This window comes from Arvicanthis niloticus, chromosome 6, assembly GCF_011762505.2.
Source record: "Arvicanthis niloticus isolate mArvNil1 chromosome 6, mArvNil1.pat.X, whole genome shotgun sequence".
NCBI lineage: Eukaryota > Metazoa > Chordata > Mammalia > Rodentia > Muridae > Arvicanthis > Arvicanthis niloticus.
Genome location: NC_047663.1, coordinates 40,937,355 through 40,962,286, shown reverse-complemented (window position 1 = coordinate 40,962,286; position 24,932 = coordinate 40,937,355). Strand labels below are relative to the sequence as shown.

Sequence of the window (24,932 nt, the reverse complement as noted above, 5' to 3'; positions counted from 1 at the left end):
ATGTTTGTCTCCATCCCTCGGCCCTGGAAGCTTCTCTAGGATGTTTCTGTGTGCTGATATGCAGATATGCACTTGTGATATGAGTATAGATTACTGTGTGGGCACTTAGATTACAAAGAGGACCACACTGAATGCAGGATACTACAATTTGATTCTTCCCTTTTCCAGTCTGTCTTTCTTTCCCCCAAGGGTCCTCCAAATCTTCCCTGCCCCATTCAATAATGGCAAAGAAATTAAGGACCCTCCTCAATTTAATAATCTTATTGATGATTATGTCTCTAATTCATTGCTAATAAAATTACTACAGAAAAGGTCTTTACTCAGGCTTCTTGGGGGGCCATGTGTATGAATTTCATGTAGATAGAATCTGAGAAATGAAGTGTGTGTGTGTGTGTGTGTGTGTGTTATAGTATATATCTATTGGGAGTCATTCTTGTGGGCTGTATATTCAGTTGCTGACTTCTGTGATCAGAGATCTGGCTACAGTCTCGATACTAGCATTGTCATGATTACTGAACTGCCTCCTGTATTTATGTTGTTTAAAGAATGTTCCTCTGTTATCTCTGATTGGTTAATAAAGAGCTCATCAGCCCACGACTAGGCAGAGAAGGCGGGGTTTCTGATCCCAGGGGAGTGTTCCAGAAGGGAGAGAGGAAGGAAGAGAAGAGGTGGCTATGAGGTAGAGGGTCCAGGAGGAGTCGTGATGAGCAGGTCACCAAGGGATTAGCCATGAGGTCATACATGGAGTAGAGCAAGCTAGGTCGAGAGTCAAAATGCAAGCAACAAGAGAGGGTTAGAATAGAGGAATATCTGTCCAGCCATAGTGCTTAAAGCTGGTTAATAAACTTAATAGGTCTTTGTGTCAATTATTTGGGAGCTAGGACAGGAACAGATAAGGCAATCATCCTTAAATTACAGCCTACGTATGTCTAGTGACAACTTGCAGGAGCCAGTTCTGCTTTCCACTATAGTCTCAGTCAAGCTCACCATCAAGTGTAACAGCAAATGCCTTCACCTGCTGAGCCATCTCAGTGGCCCCCTATGCATTTTTTTTAAACTTTAAACTTTAAAAAGATTTTATTTATTTATTTATTTATTTATTTATTATTTTATGTATTTGTGAGTATGTCTGAGTATATGTAGGTGCACCACATACATGCATGGAAGCTTGGTGCCTGTGGAGGTCAGAAGAGGGTGTTGGATCTTCAGAAACTGGAAGTACAGATGGTTGGGAGATGCCCTAAGTGGGTTCTGGGAACCAAACCCAGGTTCACTCGAAGAGTAGTAAGTGTTCTTAACTGTTGAGCTGCTTCTCCAACCCCCGTATTAATGGCTCCTGTCAACACCCCACTTTCCCCCAGCCCAAAGTCTCTCCCACTGTCCATTATCCTCAACAACAATCTCATCTGCCCTCAAAAAGAGATGCCATTCTGGAGGGGTCCAGCCTGTCTTCTCCTTGTCATTTCTGGGATCTCTTTGGGTCTCCCACAGACCTGGCTACTTTCCTGGGACCCTGAGACCTATCTTAATGCATGTAGAAGGTAACCTTAAAGTGATAAATTTTATTTCAGAATGACTTTTTTGATTGTTTTTGAGAGAGAGAGAGAGAGAGAGAGAGAGAGAGAGAGAGAGAGAGAGAGCTAGCTAGCTACAGGGCTTAGAGCAACCAGTGAAGCAACATAGCTCTGCTGTTCATTCATTTATTGGTCTACAGTGTTGGGCTCTGGAAGCCTGGTCTTCTAAGAACATTCTTTCATTGCATGGAGCAAGACATGCACAAGCTTGTTTGATTATATACATTTATAGTGATAGCTGTTTGGCTGCTGTTGTGAGCGGGTGAGGGGATGAGAGGGTGATGGGTGGTATTTTAGGAGGTGGGAGCCTGGAGGTGCTTTGGGGACATAACAGTCTAGCAGAGGAACACTACGATTTACAAGCCCATGGGGAATGATTACTGGGACTGTCTGGCCTGGTTGTCACAACATAAACAAATCCAGGGACTTCTTCAGCCCTGATAGCAAGAACAACACAAAATAAAACAAAACTCAATAAGTGGTTTTCAAGCATGAGGGAGGAGGGAGCAGGGAAAGAACGAGATGTCTTTTCAGGTTCCCTCTCCTCTGCCCTTGCTGAGGGGGTGTGAGGGCCAGTATGTTCCTATTCTTCCATTCCTTGTGGCTGGCATCTCCAAGAGATTTGTGTGTGATTAGTACATCACCCTCCCCGTCTGCCAAGAAAGACGAGACAGCTTTTGACCTATGTGTGGAAGTGTCCTGCATAGATTTCCTTACCTCTTATTAAAAAGAAACAAACCTCAGAAACCAAACACCATGCATTTGGGAGTTCAGATACCGAGCTGCTCATGAATCAAAAGATAACACGGTACTGGCCGGCAAGACCCAACCAAGGAAGGTTCTGATTTATTAACTTGTCTCTGGAGTAAGATAAAGTAGGTGAATCAATAGACACCGGGCCTCCTCCCCTTTGCCTGGGTTCAAGGAGGAAATAAGGCATGGAGACATGATCAGGGTAGAGGAGAGAGGGAGTGACACCCAGGTGTAACACACAGTGCATGGTACAGTATGTTTTGTGGGAGGTGGCATTATGGGAGTGAGGCATCGCTGGAAAGGGAGGCAGGGGTAGAAAGGCCTGAAAAGAGATTCTGCAACTTCATCCTGTGGTTAGTGATGGAGGAAAGCGCTGCCAACATGTACTTCAGAACAAACGTATCAGTGCAAGGGTCAGGATGGAGAGGGTCAGGATGGGCAAGAGGGGGAACCGGCAAGGCAGCCATATTTTTTATCCAAGTGAAATTATGAAATGTTGATTTGAAATTGCACCTGGGGTGGGGACAATAATATCTAGCATTTATTAGGCATTGATACACGTTATTGTGTACCAAGAACTATATTCTAGAAACATTGTATGCATGAACTAACATAGTGAAGTAGGGGCCATCATTAACCCTAGTCTACAGAATGAGTTAGTTATAAGATATAGCTAGCAAATGGAGATTTGTCCTCAGGCCTAAATGGTTGGAGAACTAGGGTGAACAACAATATGGGATGTAGATTTGGAGACATGGGAAGAGAATGAATTTTGTTGGGGTCATTGCCTTGAGACTGTGGGACTCCAAGGACGTTGTCTATAAAAATCTAAGGAGAGGGTCATGAAACATAGAGGGAACTATCCATGAACTCTAAAGGAGATAAGTATAGGGACCCTAGGGAGATATCCATGGAACTCCAGTGAAGAGTGACACTTGTGTCATTGGGTTTGGGGCTTAGGAAAGACATTGGGTCTGAAGGTGGCTGTGTGGGAATCATGGAAAAGGGTGGACTCACTTAGGGATACATCTAATACCCTCAGTGTAGATATCGTGGAGTGCACAATATATAAGGATGAATAAGGCACAAGTTGTTTATGAACAGGCCCAAGGCTGAGAAGGCCAAGAGGTAGAAGGAAGACAAGAGTGGTCAGGGGTATCCCAGGGAAGGATATGGCCGTCTATCTACATCCTTATGAGAACTAAGATAGGATAAAGACTGAGGAGTAGGGGCTAGAGAGATGGCTTAGGCACAAGGATCCGAGTTCAGAGTCTCCACGCCCACGTAAGAAGCCATGCATTGTGGCCCATGCTTGTAATCCTAGTACTGGAAGGCAGAGACAGGAGGATCTTGTGGGCATGCTGTCCCACCAACCTAGCCAATTAGTGAGTTTCAGGCTCAGTGAGAGACCCTGTCTCCAAAAATAAGGGGGAGACTCACAGAGGATGAAACCAACATTGACCTCTGACCTCCACATGAGAATACATGAGTGTGTCCACTTACAAACACTTATACACACAGAGACACACAGACAGACAGACAGACAGACAGACAGACAGACAGACAGACACACACACACACACACACACACACACACACACACACACACACAAAGCCTGAGTGGTAGGTATCCTTATTAACAAAGATAGGGTTTAGTCAAAAATTTCATGGGCAACCTTGATTAAGAAACATCTCAATGGAGTTCTGGGCTTGAAAAGGAGGGGAAAGAATCTACCCAAAGATTCAGTCTCTTCAGGAAGAAAATAAGCAAAAGAGACTGCAAGGCCAAGGCGGGGACATGCGGAAAATGATTTAAGCTATAACAAATGGGCATATTTTATATGACTTTTTTTTTGGGGGGGAATCTTCCAACACAGCTGGACATGGTACCTAGCTCATTGTAGCTAATCAACAATTCCTTGGAGAGATCCTTCTCACCCCTCCCTCACTCCTTGCCATTAACTCCATCTTGAGAAAAACAAGCTCATATTATAGAAAAGAAAAGTTCCAAGCCTGGAAGGAGTCCAGAGATATTTCTACTTTGGGGGATGCATGGTAATAGTGATTAAGCAGCTAAGCTGGTAGATGCTTAATTGATTCTTATTTTCAGTCTACTTGTGGGAAACAATGTACCCTGAGGGTGTACAGGGAGTAGCCACATACCAAGCTGTCTCTCTTTCTGGAACTTTCCCAGTGCTTCATTGAGGTGGAACTGAATCCTGCCGTATTTACATGGCTCCAGCTTTGGCGGTTTGGAAGTCACCGAGGACATGTGTAATAAATTTTCTCTACCGACTTTGAAAAACAAGGAAAAACAACAACAACTGGGCGAGCCTCCATTTCTAATGGGGACCGTGAAGCAGATACCAAGGCTATGGGCTGGCTGTCAGGTTGACAAATGAGTCTTCTCTTGTGAAAGGCACTTAGGAGGGTTGGATCCAGAAGTTGGAGAAGAGCTGTCACAAGCCAGAGGTAGGCACCCAGCAGCTGGGCCTTTCTGTTTGGGAGTGAGGGAGGGTGATGTTTCTTGTGAACCTCAAGGGGTTTCCTTCCATATGCCAGAAACATAGCTAAATACCAAAGCAAAGAGGGCAAAAGCCCTCTCTTAGGAAAACCTGACTGTCAGTCACACCAGCATTAGCCACGGCCTGAAGTTATTGTCAAAGAATCCACCGTGAGGTGCTGGAGGCAGTTTGATAGCTTGGTACGTTGACATTGTTTTTACTCAGTACCAGGCTCTACATCCACTTGTACAATGTAACCCTGTTGCCTGCTCTAATGGTGCAGGCTCTGCGATATTGCAGGGCCTTGTAGAGAGCTGGGCTACCCAAGGGGGCATTTTTCAGCCTGGGACATACCTTGGTTTAATTGGGTTTAAGGCCAATGCACATTTAGAAACACAATCTTTGCTTTGGTACTTAGCCCAAGAACATGTTCTTTTGTGATTACAATATAAATAAATAGATAAATAATAAAATAAACAAACACAGAGCCTATGTGTAATTATGCGTGGGTGGGAGGACTTTTACTGTAGGAGCTGAGTTTCTCACTCAGTGCACTGGCTCAATTTCGGTCACAAGAGCCTCTTAGGCCCCTATGCTATAGTCAGTTGTTCCAGCATGAATCATATTGACTTTCCAGGAATGGACTTTCTGTCCCACACTGTCTTGTCACCTCTGGCCTACTGGCACACTTCCTTGGACTCTGTGTTGGCACAACAGCATCTTGGCCTGAGAGCAACATGGCCGCCATATTTCACCATTGCACCACAGACTGCATACCTACTTGGTGACAGTTACGTGATTATCATCAAGAAAGAGGATCACTTCCCATTGTCATGGGGGGTGTGCAATTAGTCCCCAACACACCCCACTCCCCATTTCAGAAATGACAAAATGAGACAGAAAAATGACTCATGCCTTCCATGAGATGCACTTTTTGAACACCAGGGTCACTCTGGTGGAACTGGAAATGTACAGCTTTGGGTCAATCACAGAGTAAACAAAAAGCCACCTGTAGCTTCTATCGGAGCAGCAGCAATTGGGTCTGTTTTTGTTTGGCATGTTACTCCTCTCCCTCCCTCTGTTGCCCCCTCCCCACCCCTCCCCAGTAGCCTCTCAACAAATATTTGCTGAACAAATAAATAAAATGAAGCGGCGTTATAAAAGACACAAAAAGCTGGTAAAGAAAATGAATCATTCATAATTGCCCCACTGTGGGTATTTTGGCTTATTTCCTTCAAGTCTTATTTCCTGTGAATGTGCTCTTTTCTATACATGTAAACATAATGTATTATTAGATTTAGCTCTGGGATGTGTTTTTGTATTTCTCTATTAATATGAATGAAACGATGAAACAAGATGATGCAGAAATGCATTGGAGAGTGTAAAATGTTTAACAAATATCTTGTTATTAGTTATAATAAGCAGAGAAATACTGAAATGAATGCCACCAATCCCCTTCAGCACAAACAGCCACGTTGTCCTTGGACACTGTGAATAGCTTTCCCTTCTTCATCCTGCTCACCATGGGGAGCTCCTCTGTCTCATCTTGTCAAGAGAAATACTGACTTAAGCTTCTTAGCCATCGTCAGCTCCAACTTCCCACCCAGCCTAGAATTTTCTTCCATGTCATGGATAGAGGGTGAACAGGGGAGGAATAGCCATGTCTCTAGGTCTGCTCAACAACAGCAGCCTCCATGAACACTCTCCTCCCCAGCCAGTGGAGAGAGAAGTTATGGTTCACGTGCCGAGGAGCGCTGTACACTCCCTCTGCACTCAGAGCAGCATAGACCCCCGAGGGCTGTTGCCACAGCTGTGGTGGGCATGTCTAGCAAATCACAAAGTCAGGCTTGCTTTGAACAACAAGTTATAGCCATCCTCTCGAGCACCCAAAAATTCCCTGACACATCTATTGGTCTATCCCATGGCATCTATTGGTCTAACCTATGCTTGGTTCTTTGAAGCCACAAGAGCTTGTTCCCACTGCACAGAGGAATGCTGATGGAGCTCTCCTCCCCCACATTCCAGCTTCTTCACTGGTTCTCCATCTGGGCCTCTGCAGGCTTGAACAAACACTGATGGTTTCAGACAGCTCATAGCTGTATCCTTAGTGCAACTCTAGGCCTCCTTTGAAATGGTCACCCTGAAAAGGCAAAAGGCTGTCAAAAGAATGAACCCTTCATCTTAACTACACCTGAGGATTGATGGAGACAAACCTCCCAGGCTCTGGGGTGCTGGGGATGGGGAGAGAAACTCCACTTCTATAAGTAAAAGAAGCACATCCTGATGGGTTTCACATGGACCACACCCTGACATATCCACACCCTCTCACATGGATCCACTCACATAGACCACACCCTCTGACATGAACCACACCCTCTCATGCAGACCACACCCTCTCACATGGATCCTCTCACACCCTCCATGGATATCTATAGTTTTCACTCCTCTGACTCTGCTCAAGTCCTTCCTGCTACCTTCCCCCACTGTCCCTCTAAATTCCAAGGATCTCCGTACAAATCCAAGCTGAGGGTCATTCACCTTGGACTCTTGGCTCTATTATAGTAGAAAATTACTGACAGAAATGTGGCCTCCACTCTTTACTGGCAGGATTCAGGAACCCACTGAGGCTAAGAGCTCAGGCTTCAGGCTTGCTCAGGCTGCCTCTCTCTCTATCTGCATACCTACACTGGGCAACCCAGATTCTCCTCTTTCTTGATTGTCACATCCTTAGCCTGGAACTTGGCCCGGCTGTCCACTTCGAGTCCTTCTTTGCCCGCAGGGATACTTTCTAGTCACACTACTTACCTCAGTCTCTGGGGTCTGTAGAGTTCAGGATAACCCCCCAGAATCCATGTTCCTGCCCCAAGGCCACCATCCCACTGCTACATGCTACTAGTAGAGACTGACCTTGGCCTTAACCAACTGACCAGGCATATGCAGAGAACAGAGAAAGCATGAGATCAGCAACATTACACTTCCTCGGGGACTTAAAAAATAAAGCTAGTTTAGGAATGGATCTAAAACCTGTTTTAAATTCAGAATATCACTTTGTAATGTGGCTGAACAGCTGTGACCATTATCAGGTGAAAGATGACAAACTCTAACAGCAGGCTGGCCAAAGTGGTGTGCCTCCACGACATGCTCTGTAGCCATTCTTGATCTCTACAGAGGCAGCCGGAGTCTCCACCACACTCCACTCTGCCTCACTCAGCAACCTGTCTTGGGTGATCTGGCTGGGGACTCTCTTTTATTCCAGGAAAACCAGATGACAAACATCCCAGGAAGTTGGAGAGAGAAACAGTGCTTGCCTCTCTGCCGGTCTGCTTTGAGACTGCCTCCCTACTGAGAGTCTGAGACTGTCTCCCTTTCTGAGATGTAAAACCTACTTTAGGCAAGGAAGGTACCAGTCCTCTTCCTGCTCTCCTGCAGATTCTGCTGGCTGAGTGGGGCTTTGCCCAGGCCTACATCAAAGGGTGGGTGGGAAGCTCACAGAAAGAGCCTCCACTCTTCTTAAGTGGGGGAGGGTTAGTGACTGCTCCGGCCTTTTTCTTTTGTAGGCCACTTCGAATCTTATTAATACAAATGACTATTAAACCTGGCTCAGCAGTTTGTTTTAACATTCACAGGCAAAAAATTAAATAATAAAAAGGAATGGTTAGAATGTTCTGGGGAAAAAACAAAACTCATCCATTCAGTGAAACAAAGGAGTAAGTTATGTTTCCTGCACAGGCGATTTAGAAGTCAGCAGAAGGTTCTGGAGAATTGGTGAAGGAGTTTACCTAGCATCTTTCCCTGATTGGGGGGGAAAGCCATTTGTGGTACCCATCTCTGTTCCAGCCAGAAGCAGGCATCTCCTTTGTCCTCCACATGCGTCTGAGGTAGTAGGCTAACCTAAGGACTCCTGATCTGGGGAGCACGGGGAACTTACCCTCTGCTCTTGTGTGGCCACGAAGGTCTGGAACCCCGGAGCCACCCCAAAGCCCAGCTCTTGGATGAAAGGCGGTTCAGACTGACTGTGGATCTGAACCTTCACTCCTGCTTCAAACGTTGTTTCCTCTGAAAGAACAAATATGGACAGAGCCATGGGTCAGAGAAGGCGGATGCTCGTGGGGTTCTGGTGCCGGGATGCTCTAGGGAACACGAAAGGCATTGTACAGTAGGGATACTGGCTCCATATCTGCAGTGACTGCCTGTGGACTTCTCACAGAGATGGGACCAGGAGAAGGATCCCAAGGCAGAGAATAACCTGTACTGGCCGGTTGAGTTCAGTGCAGTCATGGGGTCCTCCTGAGACAGGGTTGAGACCAGAGTCAGAATAAGAAAGCAAAGAGACCGTGCTGCTGACATTAAAGAGGGAACAGAAGTCACCAGCTGAGTGATGGATGAAGCTTCTAGAAGGGCACAGATTACCCCATAGAGTCCTCAAAAGCAACTCTGTGTAGCCTTGGTGTCAGCCTGGGTTTTTATCAGAATTGTGACTTTAGAAAGTGTGTGTGTGTGTGTGTGTGTGTGTGTGTGTGTGTGTGTGTGTAGAGCTCACTTGTGTGGGAGTCTGTGGAAGTCAGAGGCTGGAATCAGGATGTCATCCAAAGTTGCTGCCCATATCATCATCATCATCACTACCACCACCACCACCACCATCATCACCACCACCATCACCACCACCACCACCACCACCACCATCACCATCAATTATTATTTTAAGACATTATCTCTTACTGAACCTGCCTCTCAGTATTTCTGCTAGGCTGGAGAGCCCCTAAGATCCACCTGTCTCTAGTCTACTCTAACAGTAGATCTGAACCTTCACAGTGCTGGGGTTACAGATGTACACGCTGCACCCAGCTCTTTCACATGAGTTCTGGGCAAATGAACTCATGTCTTCATGCTGACATAGGCACTTTACCTGCTGAGTCATCTCCCTAGCCTGGACCCTAGGACTTTTTATTTTTATTCTATCTATCTATCTATCTACCTATCTATCTATCTATCATCTATCTAGTTTTTGAGACAGGGTCTCACTATGTCACTCTGGTTGTCCTGAAACTCATTATTTAGATCAGGCTGGTCTCAAACTCACTGAGATTTGCCTGCCTTTGTCTTCTAAGTGCTGGGATTAAAGGCACGATTACCCCTGACTAGAATATATTTTAAAGATTTATTTTTATTATTTTAAGGTTTGTGTATGTGTGTGTGCGCGCGCGTGCGTGTGCATGCGTGCGTGCGTGCGTGTGTGTGTGTGTGCGTGTGTGTGTGTGTGTGATGCACACATGAGTGCAGGTGATTTGCAGAAACCAGAAGAGTCAAATGAAATGGAAGGGGATTGTAACCTGCCTGCTGTCTGTGCTGGGCGCTCTTTCTCTGGAAGAGCAGTGTGTGCCTTTAACCCATGAGCCATCTCTCCAGCCTGTGACCTTAGAATTAAAACAAAAAAATTACGTTGTTTTCTGTTACAGCAGGAATGTGAATCTAATTCAAGTCAATTAGGCTAGCTCCCTGCCTCAGTCACCGTATTTAAAAATGTGATTAGGAGATGAGTAATCCTCCTCACCGAGCTCCTGTCAGGCCCCTGGATGAATCCTCTGAAGCTCCTTAGAACTTATTTACTAAATTCTTTACTGGGCCATGAGCTGAAGATGAGAATGGCAGGAAGAGAAGAACAGTGTGTAACATTAGAACCGAAACCCCAGGGCTTACTTGAATGCCTCCCTCCTCTAGGCTGCTAGAGATAGGCAGCCAGAGCAGAGGCCGCCCTGATGGCTTGGTGGGGAAGAAATGGCCCTTGGCAGTAAGATGTGACTGGAGAGGCAGAGCCTGGTTCTTCAGTTAGTTTGTGCTCTATGTTGGTGGAGCGGAGCATGCACCGAGGGGATTGCATTGGAGCACAGATGAGGTTCCGATTTGCAAACCTGTACAGCTCTCCCCCTAATGAAGAGCCTGGCTCCTCTGCTCTACTTTCCTGCCCTCACTAGAAGCCTTGCTCTGAACACAGCTCTCTTCCTCAGCATGTGTGGTCACACCTCCCAAGGCTGCCGGGATTGACTGTTGCTGGCTCCTGTTGTACACAGACACACAAATTGCCTGCCTCCAAAGTCTTCCTGCATTGTCTATCTGATCCTTACTGAATTGGCCTTGAAGAACACACTCGCTCAGCTCCCCCCAGAACAACTTCTCTTGCTTGGCTGTAGCTTCAGCATCCACCTGCTAGAGCCTCTGCCACACACTGTGACTGTCCCTTATCCATCTGTCTCCTTCCTCAGGCTGCAGCTTCTTGAAGCCCAGAGCTGAGCATTGTCTGTGGGTCTCAGAGGTCTTTACCAGGGCACCCAGGGACACCTACTGAATGAATGAGTAGGCACTCTGGAGTTAAAGCTTATTTACTTACTAATGGGCAAGGCCAGTCTGGGCTCCACATGAATGCTTTGAAAGAAAAGATTGGGGAGAGGGTGGGGACATGCAGAAATGAAGGGTGCTAGAGTGTAGGGTGAGTGTTAGGGAGGGAGAGTGGATTTATCGGTGCTGGATCCATGGCTGGGGGTGCACCAAAGCTGACAGAGAAGAAAAGGTTTGGGGCAGCCACAGGAATCTCAAGACTTTCTAGTCTCAAGACTAGAAAGTGTGGCAGTTACTGACTGAGGCAGGCTTGGATTGGTCTGTGATTGGGAACTGGATAAGACTCCAAGGTCAAAGTGTATGGATGTAGGGTCCAGTAGGCAGAAAGAACTGGAGTTAAACAACATTTTCATGGTTTAGACAAGGCATCCAGTGGCTGATATGGGGCATCGTGAACGTGGGACCATTGCCAGGATATGGCTTCAGGCCGGGCTTCATATACTGGGAAGGAATCATAGGAAGCCATGTATGTATCCATCCTTCCTCCTTCCTACAGGTCAACTGTTTTCTGTCTTCTTCATCTAGATTACCCTCTTTGAGAAGGTGTAAATGAGAATGGTCTCAGTTGGTTCATATGTTTCAATACTTGGTCTCCAGGTAGTTGAAGTGTTTGGGAAGGACTGTGAGATATGGCCTTGTTGGAAAGATTCTATCACTGGGCATGGGCTGTGAGGTTTCAAACAACCATGCCATTCCCAGTTTGTTCTCTCTCTCTCTCTCTCTCTCTCTCTCTCTCTCTCTCTCTCTCTCTCTTTCTCTCCATCCTATTTGTGGTCAGGTTGTAAGCTCCCAGGCTACTGTTCTAAGTACCTGCCTGTCTGCTGCCATGCTCTCTGCCATGATGGCCATAGACTCACCTTCTGAAACTGTAAGCCCCAATAAACTTTTCTTTAGGTTGAGCATGGTAGCTTCACAGCAATATAAAGTAATGAGTACACTATCCAAATACCTATATACACAGGTTTTTGTTCACCAGTGGTTTTATATTACCATCTTCCACAGATGACTATGTATTCACTGGTGGTCAGATACAATTCCTCAGGAGAAGAAATCCACTATTATTCCTCCCAGCCCCTGACCTCACCCACAGCTGGAAGATGCTCAATGAACGTTCTTAGGTCAGGGAGAAAACACTGAGTGGGAGAAGGGTATCCAGTGGTCCACTTATAGAAGTGATGTTCTCTAAATTCTGCCCAGGAGAGGGGATGAGGAACCCAAGCACAGGCTGAAGCAGGGAAAGTAGTTGAGCATGGTGGGATGCTGAAGTTACACAGGTGCTTGCAATGCAAGGGAAGTGAATGCCTTCAGGGAGCCCTGGGAGGGAACTGGCAAGCTGCCGAAGCTTGTTTCTGGCTCGCAGAAGCTGCATGCATGCCCGCTATGCAACTGGGCTTAAGAATCCTTCTAGCCAGTAAAGACTGGCTCAGTGCACAGCTTGTGGCCTCCAGGAAGAAATGAGAAATGAAGCTATTCTGTAGGAAACTCCATGAGTAATGGGCAAAGCAGTCAGCCTGGGAGCCTGACCAGTGAGAACCACCAGGGGACTAATCAGACTGGGTTAGGGTTTGCAAGAGGCCCTGGTTTATTTCAGAAGCAATAGTAGCTGTAGCAGAGGCAAATAGTTGTTTAGAAACCTAAAGCAACCTCATTTTATTCTGCGTTAACAGCTATTGGATGGATGAGAGGAGGAGAAGATGGATGTTTCTGTGTTCTCTTCGGCCCTCCCCCTGCCCCTGTGTGTGTTGCAGTCATGCTGTATGTACACGACTTGCCGGCTACCATCCTGCGTGTTCCTGGTCCACACAGGTTCTGGGCTACTTCTGTGTGGATCTGAAGAGCAGATGCAGGTGTACTCATGGGTAGACCAAGCTGTAGTCCCAGCTCAACCATCACGACTTTCCCCAAGTCTCCTTATTCCCATGTCTCTAGATAGATTTTGCTTTTGTTCCTTGCCGGAGCTGCCTTGTTTCTCTCTGGATCATTTTCTAGTTGGCTTGTGAATGGCTACCTCATCCAGCCCCTGATCTTCTGCCCACCCTGGTCTCTTGTCATTTCCAGAACATGGCAGTTTATTAAGAGCCAAGTTACCAAATACGGTTTGTTAGAACTAAATATAACCACAAACCACAGCCTTTGAGGTTCTAGAATACTCATTGAAATCATCTAGAGTGCGCTCTCTCTCTCTCTCTCTCTCTGTGTGTGTGTGTGTGAGAGAGAGAGAGAGAGAGAGAGAGAGAGAGAGAGAGACTGAGAGAGAGAGGGAGACAGAGAGAATGAGAGAGAGGGGGAGAGAGAGAGAGAAAGAGAGAGACAGCGCTAGAATCTATCATTAGAAATTTGGACTCAGGCATTATGGGACGAGCCAGGAACCTTCATTTCCAGGAATTCTGTTACAGGCAACCTGAGCCACATTTGGAGAAACAGTGATACAATCCAGAGAGAAAATGACTTCCCCTTCACCAAGGTCACATGGCAAGGCAAAGGCATAGCCAGAACTTACAGTTAGGTCTCTTGACTTTTAATCTAGCATTTTTCTTCTACCTCCTGATGAATGTGTTTTGTCCAGGTGAGTAGGTGCCATGTAGCTCTGGGGTCTGAATGGGGAGTGAGGAACAGGAATGTCCTTTTCACTGTCAGATCCCCAACACCCCCAGCACAGGGCTGACACAGAGCAGAGTTCCATAAATGTTGAATGAGCAAACCAACAAGGGCCCAACCTCCACATGAGCTTTCTGCTCCCTGCCCAGCAACCTGATGCATCCACCCAGGTTCTGGAGGAACAGGGAAACCCCAGGGCTGAGACAGCAGGTGGGAAAGCCTACATAACGGTCACAAAGAGACCAGTATCTGGGACCACGTGCAAAGAACAAAATGCCAATGTGGACCCCTTGTTGAAAACCACTGTAAACACCTTAGGATGCCAACATTTACTTATAAAAATAAATTCCAAGAATTCCCCGGTAATAATGACAGCATCACATTGAGCTCTCGGCCCTGACCCATGGTGACTGCCTTAGGGTGGCACCCTACAGCAGCTCACACCTCCAAACAGTCCAACACCACCTCTTTCCAAGATGCAGACCCCTAGTGTGGTAAGGAATTTGTTTACATATTCTTGAACACCAGGATTTAAAGCCCCAGAGGTAGAAAGTGAGGGGGCAGAGAGATATAAAGAAAGCTCCCCCATACTTGGTGTTAGGAGCCCATGCTAAGTGGGATGGAGCTGAACCCCAGATAGCTGAACATGAATGATCAGTGCTGAATCACGAGGAACATGGCTCAGCAGACTTCAGCCTACAGAAGCTGGGCTCCGCCAGCCTTCTCTGGGAGCATGACCTGGCATATACGAGGTGAGATTTACCTGGGGAGGTGCTTTCTTTGCACACAGAATGGATTTGGGAGCTCTGTGGGGAGGAGGCAGGAGCGATGGGCAGAATGCATAATGGGCAGGGAAAGTACACGGCAATAAAAGAAGCTTAAATCTTTAATCTTTGCAAATTACAGGAAACAGGAGGAGGCTATAAAGCACTGGAGAGAAGGAGGAAGAAAAGGCAGGTCTGAAAATCAGAGGGAATTTTCTAGGTTCAGGCAAGGAATGTGTCGCCACAAAGCGATCTTGTTTTGGACAAACTGACTTTATTACAGTGACTATGTTGGGGCAGGGCAGCTCCAAGGGCAGCTGGAGACAAGGAAGATGGCACGCTAGAGGGGACATCTCCTAGTGTAGGAAGGAAGGCCCCTGCAGGATATCTGCTGCTCACCACTGAGCCTTGCCTCCCAACTACTCTCTGACCCCGGGAGTTGTTGGGGGGGTGACTGGTGGATTTTCTTTTGCCTTCTGGCATCTGGTTGGGGAGGCAGTCAGGGAATGGTAGGTCAGAGAGAAAACTGGTAGGAGAGAAGAGACTCAGGCTGTGTGTTCAGCCCTGTGCTGGCTAGTTTTTATGTCAACTTGACACACGAAGGAGTCAGCTGGGAAGAAAGAATCTTAATCACATCTGTTTCGGTGGACTGACTTCTGGGCAAGTGGGGGAATTTTCTTGATTGATGGTTGATGTGGGAGGGCCCAGCTTCCTACAAGCAGTGTCACCCCAGGGCTGGTCGTCCTGAGTGTCATAAGAAAGTAACCTGAGCAGGATGCCCAGTGGAGGGGTAAGGACACCAACACACCCACAAAACCTTCCACCCAAAATTTTGCCCAGCCTACAAGAAGTGCAGAGACAAAGATGGAGCAAAGACTGAGGGAATGGCCAACTAATGGCTGGCCCAACTTGAGACCCATTCCATGGGCAAGAACCAGTCTCTGACAGTATTCATGATACTCTGTTATGGTTGCACAGATAGGAGCCTAGCATAGCTCTCCCCTGAAAGGCTCCACCCAGCAGCTGACTGAAACAGATGTGGAGACCCACAGCCACACATTAGATGGCGCTCGGGAAGGTGCTATAGAGGAGCCACAAGAAAGCTGCAAGTTGTAGCCTCTCCTGAGGAGTCTTCAAACACACTAATATTTTAGACTCTAGGTCATCCTGTAGGAAAAACGTGACACTTTGTTGAACTGTTACCCAAAGCAATCTGCTTAAATATAATTCGTTCGTTCTCTCTCTCTCTCTCTCTCTCTCTCTCTCTCTCTCTCTCTCTCTCTTTCTCTCTCTTTCTCTCTCTTCCTCCCTCCTCTCCCTCTTTTCTTCCTTCCTTTCTTTTATTTCTTTGTGTATGACTCTGTGTGTCAATGTGTGTAGGTGCTTAGAGACCGTAAGAGGGCACTAGTGTACTAGGCAGTTGTGAGTGGCCTGATGTAGGTGCAAAGAACCGAACTCAGGTCCTCTTCAAGAGCTCTTAATGAAGAGCCATCTCTCCAGCTAGATTCATTTCTCATTTTAAAGTGGAAAGGACCAAGGTAGATTCAGACATGGATTCCGATCCTGGTTTCAAAACTTCTTAGCCAAGGATCATGAGTGAGGCTTGCTTCCTGGTAGCTGTTAAATGCATTAACCTGTGAAAGGGTTAGAATTTCCTTGTGTGTCACAGGATCAAACAGTACCTTCTGTAATGTAGGGCCAGGCATCCATGTTGGGGAAGGAGACAGGAATGTTAGCTTTTGGTCAGGCAACCAAGAAGTATGACTATACTTTCATTTCTGCTAAACAGAATCTTGGCGAAGCAGGGATCAGTAACTGCTCCAGGTTCAGTTCAGTTTCATTACCAAAAGATTTACCCCAAGGATTTTTTTAGGCATAACACATTTCCCTAGGGCATTTGGGATCAATTACGTGACAAGAAGACTAATCATCGGACTGGGTGATCTGCACATGGGAGACACCACCTTTGAAAATCCACTGGGGAGATCTGTGTCTCTGAAATTATAGAGGCAGTCGGCGGATGAATATGATTCTATCCATAAAAATTTTGACAGCAGAAGTCAGGTTTGATGAGGCTGCTGAATGGATCTTGGAGCATATTGACCGATAAATGTACCAAATTCCAAGTCTATCCTAAGTGTTACAGAATTCATAGCAACCTTGTTTGACTATTCCAATCAGTGAATGTAAAAAGCATGAGAATGTGTGGTGATAATCGGATAATTGGTATTAATATTATTACTTAATAAGGAAATTTTGCTGTTAAGTGGGTATCTTTAGGTCTCTGCATGGTGGGAAACAATGGTCTAGGCCTGAGCTTCCTACGACTGAACATCTATCTGTAAGGCCCCTCAGGTACTCTGAGGATTCAGGGCACGTCCTGAGATTCTGTATGTCTGACAAGCTCCCAGCTAAGCTTCTGGATGAGGACTGACTTCCAGACCCGCATTAATAATAACTGTCATAATAAATATTAATGTGTGTGTGTGTGAGTGCGCCTGTGTTTGTGTGTGTGCGTGCTAATGTTTAAGGAGATCAGAGAAGGATGTTGCATCACCTGGGAGTTACAGGCTGCCCAACATGGATGTTGGGGACAGAACTTGGTTCTCCTGGAAGAGCTGAAAATGCTTTTAACTGTTGCACATCTACATTTTAGCAAAACACACCGGGCCAGTTACCAAATGGTTTGGCTTCTTCCTCGAAGCTAGCCTAGCGCACTCTGGGCTGATCTTGACTTTCCTCTCCCTGTACTTGAGATTTCAGCAACCCATAACTCCCATGCCTAGTAAATGGAAGAACCAAGGTTATTTCTTCTCCACAGCTCCTCTTTGATAGTCTTCCTCCCCCTCCCTTGTTCTCTTTTTAGTCTAGTGATCATAGCACCCAAGGCGCCTGTGTGAAGGCTTGGCCATGCCTTAGACATCAGATGTGAAAGCTGTAAGAAGAAAAGATTTCTAACTGTGACAGAATCATAAGTGGATTCCCCAGAAAGTCCCTAGCATGTGTACTCTTAAGACCAGCCTGGACTTTCACCTGTATTCCTGAGGTGCCTGAGCACACAATAGGTGCTCAATAAAGATTCCCTAAACAGGAGGCATGATTGACAAGAGTGTGTCTGTTTCCTCAGCTCCCTAGGTATTCTCTCTGGGCTGCTGGCTGTCTGGCTGGGACCTCTAACAAGATCATATATGCTTTTTGTACCATGCTTAGCAGGTCTCCAGCATGATAAAAATGAGGTTGTTCCGTAGACACCTGCCTCCAATGGTTCATCTAATTTATAGCATCATTCCTCCCAAGTCTTCAGGCACCTGTGGAGATGCTCACCCAGCACAAAGCCCTTCTCCAAGCATAAGCAGGGCATCTCAGCTGGTGGCTGCATGTCACTGTGCTCTGGACTCCACTCAGAATTCAGGCCAGAGTCTCTGCCTCTCATTCTTGGGAAGTCCTTAGGACCTGGCACCATGACAAGAGTTTTTACTGGGAGCCAGAGATGCTGGAGAAACCATGGCAACCTCAGTCTCACTCTTGCTGTGTCCCATTTGTAATGGGGTTGGTTGTGGGGGTAGGAACTGTGCTCTCCCTGATGGCTGCTCAGGCCTTCCAGCTATGGTAAAAATTTATGGTTATTTTTAATTTAACTTTTATATTTATCAAAGCAGTCTATGTACATAATTTTAAAAGCTAAATGGTGCTTCAAGGCACTGAATGAAAAGCATGTTTCCTGATCTATCTCTGCACTCCAAACCCCACTAAGGGCCACCCCTTTGAGGCAGCGACTGTATGCTCACTGAGTTATCTCTTCTGTGTTCATGCTTCACAGGCACACTAACAACTGCTTGCCTGTTATTTCTTGGTGGTACAACATAGACATGCTTTCTCCTGAGTTCTTACCATGGAAGATGAGCACATGTGAGCTTCTTACATGGAATGGCTACCTACACTTGCCTTCCAGCCACTCTCAGAAGACAGGTATATATTTTGGTTCAATTAGTATTTATCTTTTATGTAATTATGACTCTATGTGTGTGTGTGTATAATTATGGCACATGTGTGTGGGTAGATGGCACATGTGTGTGGGTAGATGGCACATGTGTGTGGGCAGATGGCTCATGTGTGCAGGTCAGAGAACAACATCAGGAATTATTTCTTAGTTAGGTATCTTCCACCTTCTGTTTGAGACAAAGTCTCTTACTGGCCTGGAACTTCATCAAATGATGACCACTGAGTTTCAGGGACCCACTTGTCCCCACCTCTCATTTTGCTGTTGCTAAGATTATAGTCACACACCACTGGGTCAGCTCTTTATTTGGGTGCAGGGGATTTGAACCTAGGTCCTCATGCTTGCCAAGGAGTTCTCTAACCACTGAGCCACCATCCCATAGAAGATTGGGATCTCAGTCTTTTGGTTTGGTGTAGCCTGGTGTTTTGCTCACTCACTTGTCTCATTTCTCTCCCTGTAGCCCTGCCCTGGGAGCAGAACTCTGAAATGCCTTTCAGGACAGTGGCCCGGTCCACAAATGGGCTCCCTCCTGGAGCCCACAGCAGCCTGCTGTGTTTTGGACTCACCTCTCCCTCCTCAGGCCTGTCCTTTTTCTCCATTCACACCCGGAATTCTCCTTTACAAGGCTGTTTCCAGAACCTCACCGGATCTTCTCTCTGGTTTTATTCTCTCGTCCTTCAGTAACGTCTAGAAGGAGCCACCTGAGACACACGTGGTTCTGAAACCCAGCTCTCCCCTCGAGTCACACTTACAATCTGCTGAGTGTAGAATTCTATATTGGACAAGAAAGGTGATGACCTCACCTCCAGAAATGCCCGCCTCCTGTGTGTAGTAGATTTGATACCTGATTCTAGAGGCCAGGAAGACGACCATTTTTTTTTTTCCTCCAGCCTAGATTTTGCAAGTTTGTGTCTTGGCCTATGTGCTTTGTCCCCATCATAGGCAGGACTTGGTGAACCTGAAGACTGGATGGTTGTGTCTTTCAGCTGAGGATGGGCAGCATCAATTTCTTCCCCATGTGTCCCTCCTGGTCCTTCAGTCTGTCATTCCAGAACGCCCACTATAGAGATGTTGGATTTTTCTGAACTGATTCTTTAAATTTCATGTTTTTCTCCTCTCCCATTTACATCTGTTGGTCTTGTAATTTTCACTTCTGGGGTAGAATTGCTAACTAAATTCCAGCCCCCTTACAGATTGCATTTTAATATATGCAATCATGTTTTAATTTTCACTTTTTCTTCTTCCTCCTCCCCAAATGCCCTGTTTTACTATCACCCCGTGCATCTGTGGATGTGATATTGCTTCTTCTCTCTCCTGAGGATGCTAATTAATTCATTTTGATGCTTCTGACTGCTTGTGCATTTATGCTCTCATTTATTAAATACTATATATTACTTAATAGGACGAAGGCACTTTTCTAAACCCATCATTTGTATTAACTCATATTTCAACCAATCTAACAACAAAATAGAGTATACATTGTTATTCTTAATCTAGGGGTGATAAAATATGCCCAGAGAAGTTAAATAGCTCACCTCAGGCCACACAGCTGGAAGCAGCATAGCAGGGATTTGAACCCCAGCAGTCTTGGCTCTACAGCTTGTGCTGTTAGCAATACTCTCTATCTCACACGTTTTTGTTTGTTTGCTGTTGGGTCCTTAAGTTAGTGGCATCTCTCATATGCCTGGCTTTGTGTTTGTCCCTTCTTGCTTAAAGGATACTTAAAGCCCATAGACTTTCCTTGTATAGGTTTGGGGGCTGGTCAAGAGATGTCACACAAGCACGGAGCTAACTAGGTCATTGTGTCTGAGCTCGCTTAGTCATTCTGACTTAGCTTCCAGGGATCTCCAGACCTCTGTGAGGGGTGGGTGCAGGACATAAGCCTGGATGAGAGTCCCCTTCTCAGTAAGTAGGATTGATTCCCCGTACAACTTCTCATTTAGTACCTCATCCTGTCGTCTGCTGGGCCTGACAACCCCAAGTCCAGACCATCTGTTACAGTGTTACCTTCTGGGGTGGAAGAGGGAAATCTGTGGAGATTTTTGGGGTCACTAGATTTATTTTGGGGTTCTGTGGTAGTTATGATGGGGTCCTTGTTGATTTGTCTAGTTAAAGTTCAAGTCAGTCAATAGCAGTCTCTCTGATTTCTGTCTTCCTGCTGACATTGTCTTTGTGCGTTTACTAAAGAAAATTTCTTCATTGTTCTTTAGAAGGCTTTGGGAGGGAGTGTCTCATAACTAGGATTTGCCTATTGTGCTTATACAGAAGTCTCTCTGGCAGCTGCCCTTAGGTTCAGGTGCTCCCTGGATCTGTTGGGAGTTCCTTTCTCTATCCCAGCAGGAGAGGTATGATACAGGGCTGCTCTAGGCAACAGACACAGACAAGGCCATAGAATCAACAAACCTTCATGTTCATACCAGTAACCTCCACCTCCCCTTTGATATTTTAGTGTGTGTATGGGTGCATATGTGGGTGTGGCTTCACATATGGAGGTCAAAGAACAACTTCCAGTGTTGTGCCTTGGAGCCTTCTACTTTTTAGATAACACAGGGTCTCTTGTTGGCTGTAAATTTCCCTACATAGACCAGGCAAGACTAGCTGGCTGCTCCAAGCTTCCAGGGATATGCCTATCTCTGGTTCTCATCTCTTTATCTCTGGGATGATAGGCTTGTGGCAACACATCCACTGTTTTTGTATGGTATCTGGGTACCAAACCTGATTCTTCACATTTGCAATGCAAGCACTTTCCTGACAAATTCATATCACCAGCCTTTCAGCCAGTGGTTTTTAAACTGTGTTCCCTGGAACCCCCAGGTTTCTCAGGGAGGACGAGGGTTGACCATTGAACGGAGCAAGGGAGAGAAATAGACTGGCATCACTATCTACAGACAAACCAGAGAAGCTCTGCTCTCATCTCTTTTCTATGTGGGGAGCATGATAAACCCTTCCTTCAACATAATGATTCCACTCAGAAAGACAAGAAGAGCAGATAGCAAAGGAGGCTGAGCAGGCCTACCACCAATGTGTCATTCATTTTCCAGAGATATCACCCCAGCCACGCCTCCTGAGCTAGTTTCTCAGCAGCACTTTCACAGTGACAGTTTGCACATTAAAGGCTTTTGGTGGCTGGGGCATTGCTGCATTGGGGTTCCAATGTGGTTTTAAGCTTAATTCAGCTACTTCGTCCACGTAACTAAGCAGCCCTTGGGGAGCTCACTCAACCTCTCTGGGACCCGGCGTCTTCACCTTTCACTAGGCACTGTAATACCTCATTACCAGGGGATCAAGAAAGGGTCATGAGACAGGATGTGGCACATAGTAGCTTATCATTAATGCTTGTTTTTCCCCCATGTTGGCTCTGGCAGTATGCATAATTCAAGTGATTTTTTTTTCTCCATCAACAAGTATTTACTGTCCCATGAGATCTAAGATCCAAGACCTCTAAGGGCTTATGTCCCTTCCCATCCCTCACACTCCTCCCCAAAAGTAAATCATGTAACATACTTGAAGGCTGGATACACCATGGATGCAAGGACCAGTCGAATAGGTAAGAGAAATGTAGTGAGAGTAGGTGGGGATTATAAGCAAAGGGAATATAATATAAAGAGCCTCTGAAGGAAGACAGTCCTGGAATATTCCCGAAGCATCAAGGTAAGCCAGTATGTTCAAAGTCAAGTCAACGAAGGAAGCATTAGAAGTGGGTAGGACCCAAGGGATGATAAGGGCTGGCTTTTCCGTGCTACAGCACAGCTTTCAAAAATAATTCCTCTGCTCAGAAATATATCTGATATAATATTACATTCATGCATACTTAACACTAGGATTTGGGAAAATCAAAGCAGATTATATTTGATTACAACAGTGTATTTTGCATCAAAACGAATGAGAGAAGATCTGGGAAGAGGGCGCCTGGCTGTCATCTCTCCGGTCTTTGAGCACATGCACTTAGAACTGAAACTCCCTAAGCACAAACTCTTTTTTCTTCAGATTCAGCCCCTCTCAGCTCTCTCCCTGGCCCACCTTCTCCACCATCAACACAGTTCTCCCGAGAGACTCCCTTCCCAGCCTCCATCCAACTTTGCCAGAGTGTTGCAGAGAGCTCACTAAAAGGACACTCCCCTACTTATTGCTGATTGGCCCAGGGGTGGGTCACTCAACTCAGGTGGGCCAATAACTACCTTCTTTGCTTCCCACTCCCACCCCCCTTGGTATGTTTTTAACTAACCAAGGGAGATCAGTGGTGCAATCAGAGAAGTTTGGCTGATGTGGTAGGATCTGAAACATAAAAATATTAGTGACTATTGAGAGCCACATGGATACATATATGCATAGAAAAAGCCCATGTCTAGTGAGGGAGAAGGGCGAGGATTCGGAGAGAGGCAGGCAAGAACACCCAGGGTACAGGTGCCCTTGGTCCCAGCACTCTCTGAGCTGCAGCCCTATCCTCCCGCTGGCTGGTTGTTGAAGCATGTCTCAGATTCCGAGGGCAATACAATTCTTTTGATGCCTAAGCTTGTTTGATTCAGGCTCCTCTCATGTGCAACCCAGATAACCCACTGCCTATTTCTTTTATCTTTGAAGTGACTCAGAGGTATCTACACAGAGTTTCATTTTTAACAACCTCCCACCTGTCTTCAATTTAATTTCCGTTAGAAAACTCTGGCCATGAAATCTGTACTTCCCTGGTCTAGGAAGCCTTTTTCCAGAAGTATATTTTGTGAACTCCTTTATAGCTAAGGAGGTTTCCATGGCCAAAAGGCATTTAGCAAATAAATGCTGCGTACAGTATTTCTGTCTTGGAGATTCATGATGTGGCATATTAAAGAGTCCCTGCGACGAATAAAGGTGTCTCACACTGGCTACCCAAGGCTCTCTAGTTTTCTTTCTGACCCCAGATCCTTTTTATATGCGGAACATGTAAAGTTCCAAACTTCTGACACTCCACAGAACCCCTTTTGGGACACCCTGTCTAGGTTCACATGCAACATCAAAACGGGAGATTGACAGGGTGCCCTACTTAGAGATGTTTGATGCTCTGGGCTCCTTAATGTGGGCCATTAGTAGCCTGGTGGAAGGGACTTTGTGATCATCTTCATGGAGTTACTGTCTATTTACTAAGCACGAGGCCACACGGGCTGCCTTTTCATAATACATCACATGAGTTGATGGTGGTCTGCCAATCTTGTGCCCTCCTGTTAGTTGGCATTACACCCAGAGGAGGGCCCTCGATCCCTCTTTGCTTCTTTTACTTTCTGAGAATGAAACTGTCCTCAAGGCAAGACAAGTGTGTCAAAGGAGGGGGCTCTCAGGTATGAATGGTATTCAGGACCCCTGCGACAATTGTGGGAGCTCTAGGTTGTCCTTTCTTGTGGAGTGAGAGGAGTGCTCTCCTCTAGGCCCTCAGCTGTCCACAACTAACTAGTGGATTTCAGTTTCTATTCATCTCTGCTTTGCCGATGAGGAAACTGAAGTTCCTCAACTTGATCCGTGACACACACAGGTAGAAACGGAAGAGCTAGAGTTGATCTTGGGTCTGGTTTACCTTATGCCATTTTCTCTGTTCTATTACACTGTCTGAGTTTTCAAGCGTCTGTGGCCACTTCCCAGCAGTTATTGTGACCACTCCCCCAGCAGTCACTGTGACCAGTCACTGTGACCATGCCCCCATCAGTCACTGTGGCCACTCCCCCAGCAGTCACTGTGGCCACTCCCCCAGCAGTCACTGTGACCAGTCACTGTGACCATGCCCCCATCAGTCACTGTGGCCACTCCCCCAGCAGTCACTGTAGCCACGCCCCCAGCAGTCACTGTGCCCACTTCCCAGCAGTCACTGTGCCCACTCCCCCAGCAGTCACTGTGGCCACGCCCCCAGCAGTCACTGTGGCCACTCCCCCAGCAGTCACATTTCTCTTTTCCTCCACCATCACACAGATATTTCCTATAGGGACCTGAGATCCTTCCTCCAGGAATTGAGAAGAAGCAAGATGGGATCTTTGTGACCTTGAAGCTTTGCAGGTCAGGAAGGTTGTTTCTGGATGGTTGTGGCAGTGCTGTTGCTCACAGACCTCAGAACCAACAGCCAAGCAGTTTGGCATCTGTCCCTATTCAGGTAGCTTCACGGACAAGTGTCCCTTCCCACTGAAGCTCACCTGTCATCCTTCAGTGGGTATACTGACTTTATTCCTGCCCATGTGGGACTCACCCAGGAAATAAGCAACTTATTGAAATAATAAACGATCAGTATCTTTCAGAGGCAGTCACTGCTTGGTGGCTTCTCAGCCTGAAGAAACATGAGGAAGGTCTGACATAAGACTTTAGGAGTTCCAACTGGTGGCCTTGGAGAAGG

The 24,932-nt window shown here is 46.3% G+C and overlaps 1 protein-coding gene across 3 annotated transcripts in view; it reads right to left on the bottom strand.

The window, feature by feature from the left end:
• Nucleotides 1-24,932, bottom strand: part of Asic2 (acid sensing ion channel subunit 2) — a 1,035,978-nt gene that overhangs the window by 57,763 nt on the left and 953,283 nt on the right. For all 3 annotated transcript variants that reach the window (XM_034505874.2, XM_076936186.1, XM_034505873.2), the window contains exon 3: nucleotides 8,760-8,887. In XM_034505874.2, the coding sequence (XP_034361765.1) occupies nucleotides 8,760-8,887 (128 nt within the window). The remainder of the gene's footprint in view (nucleotides 1-8,759; nucleotides 8,888-24,932) is intronic.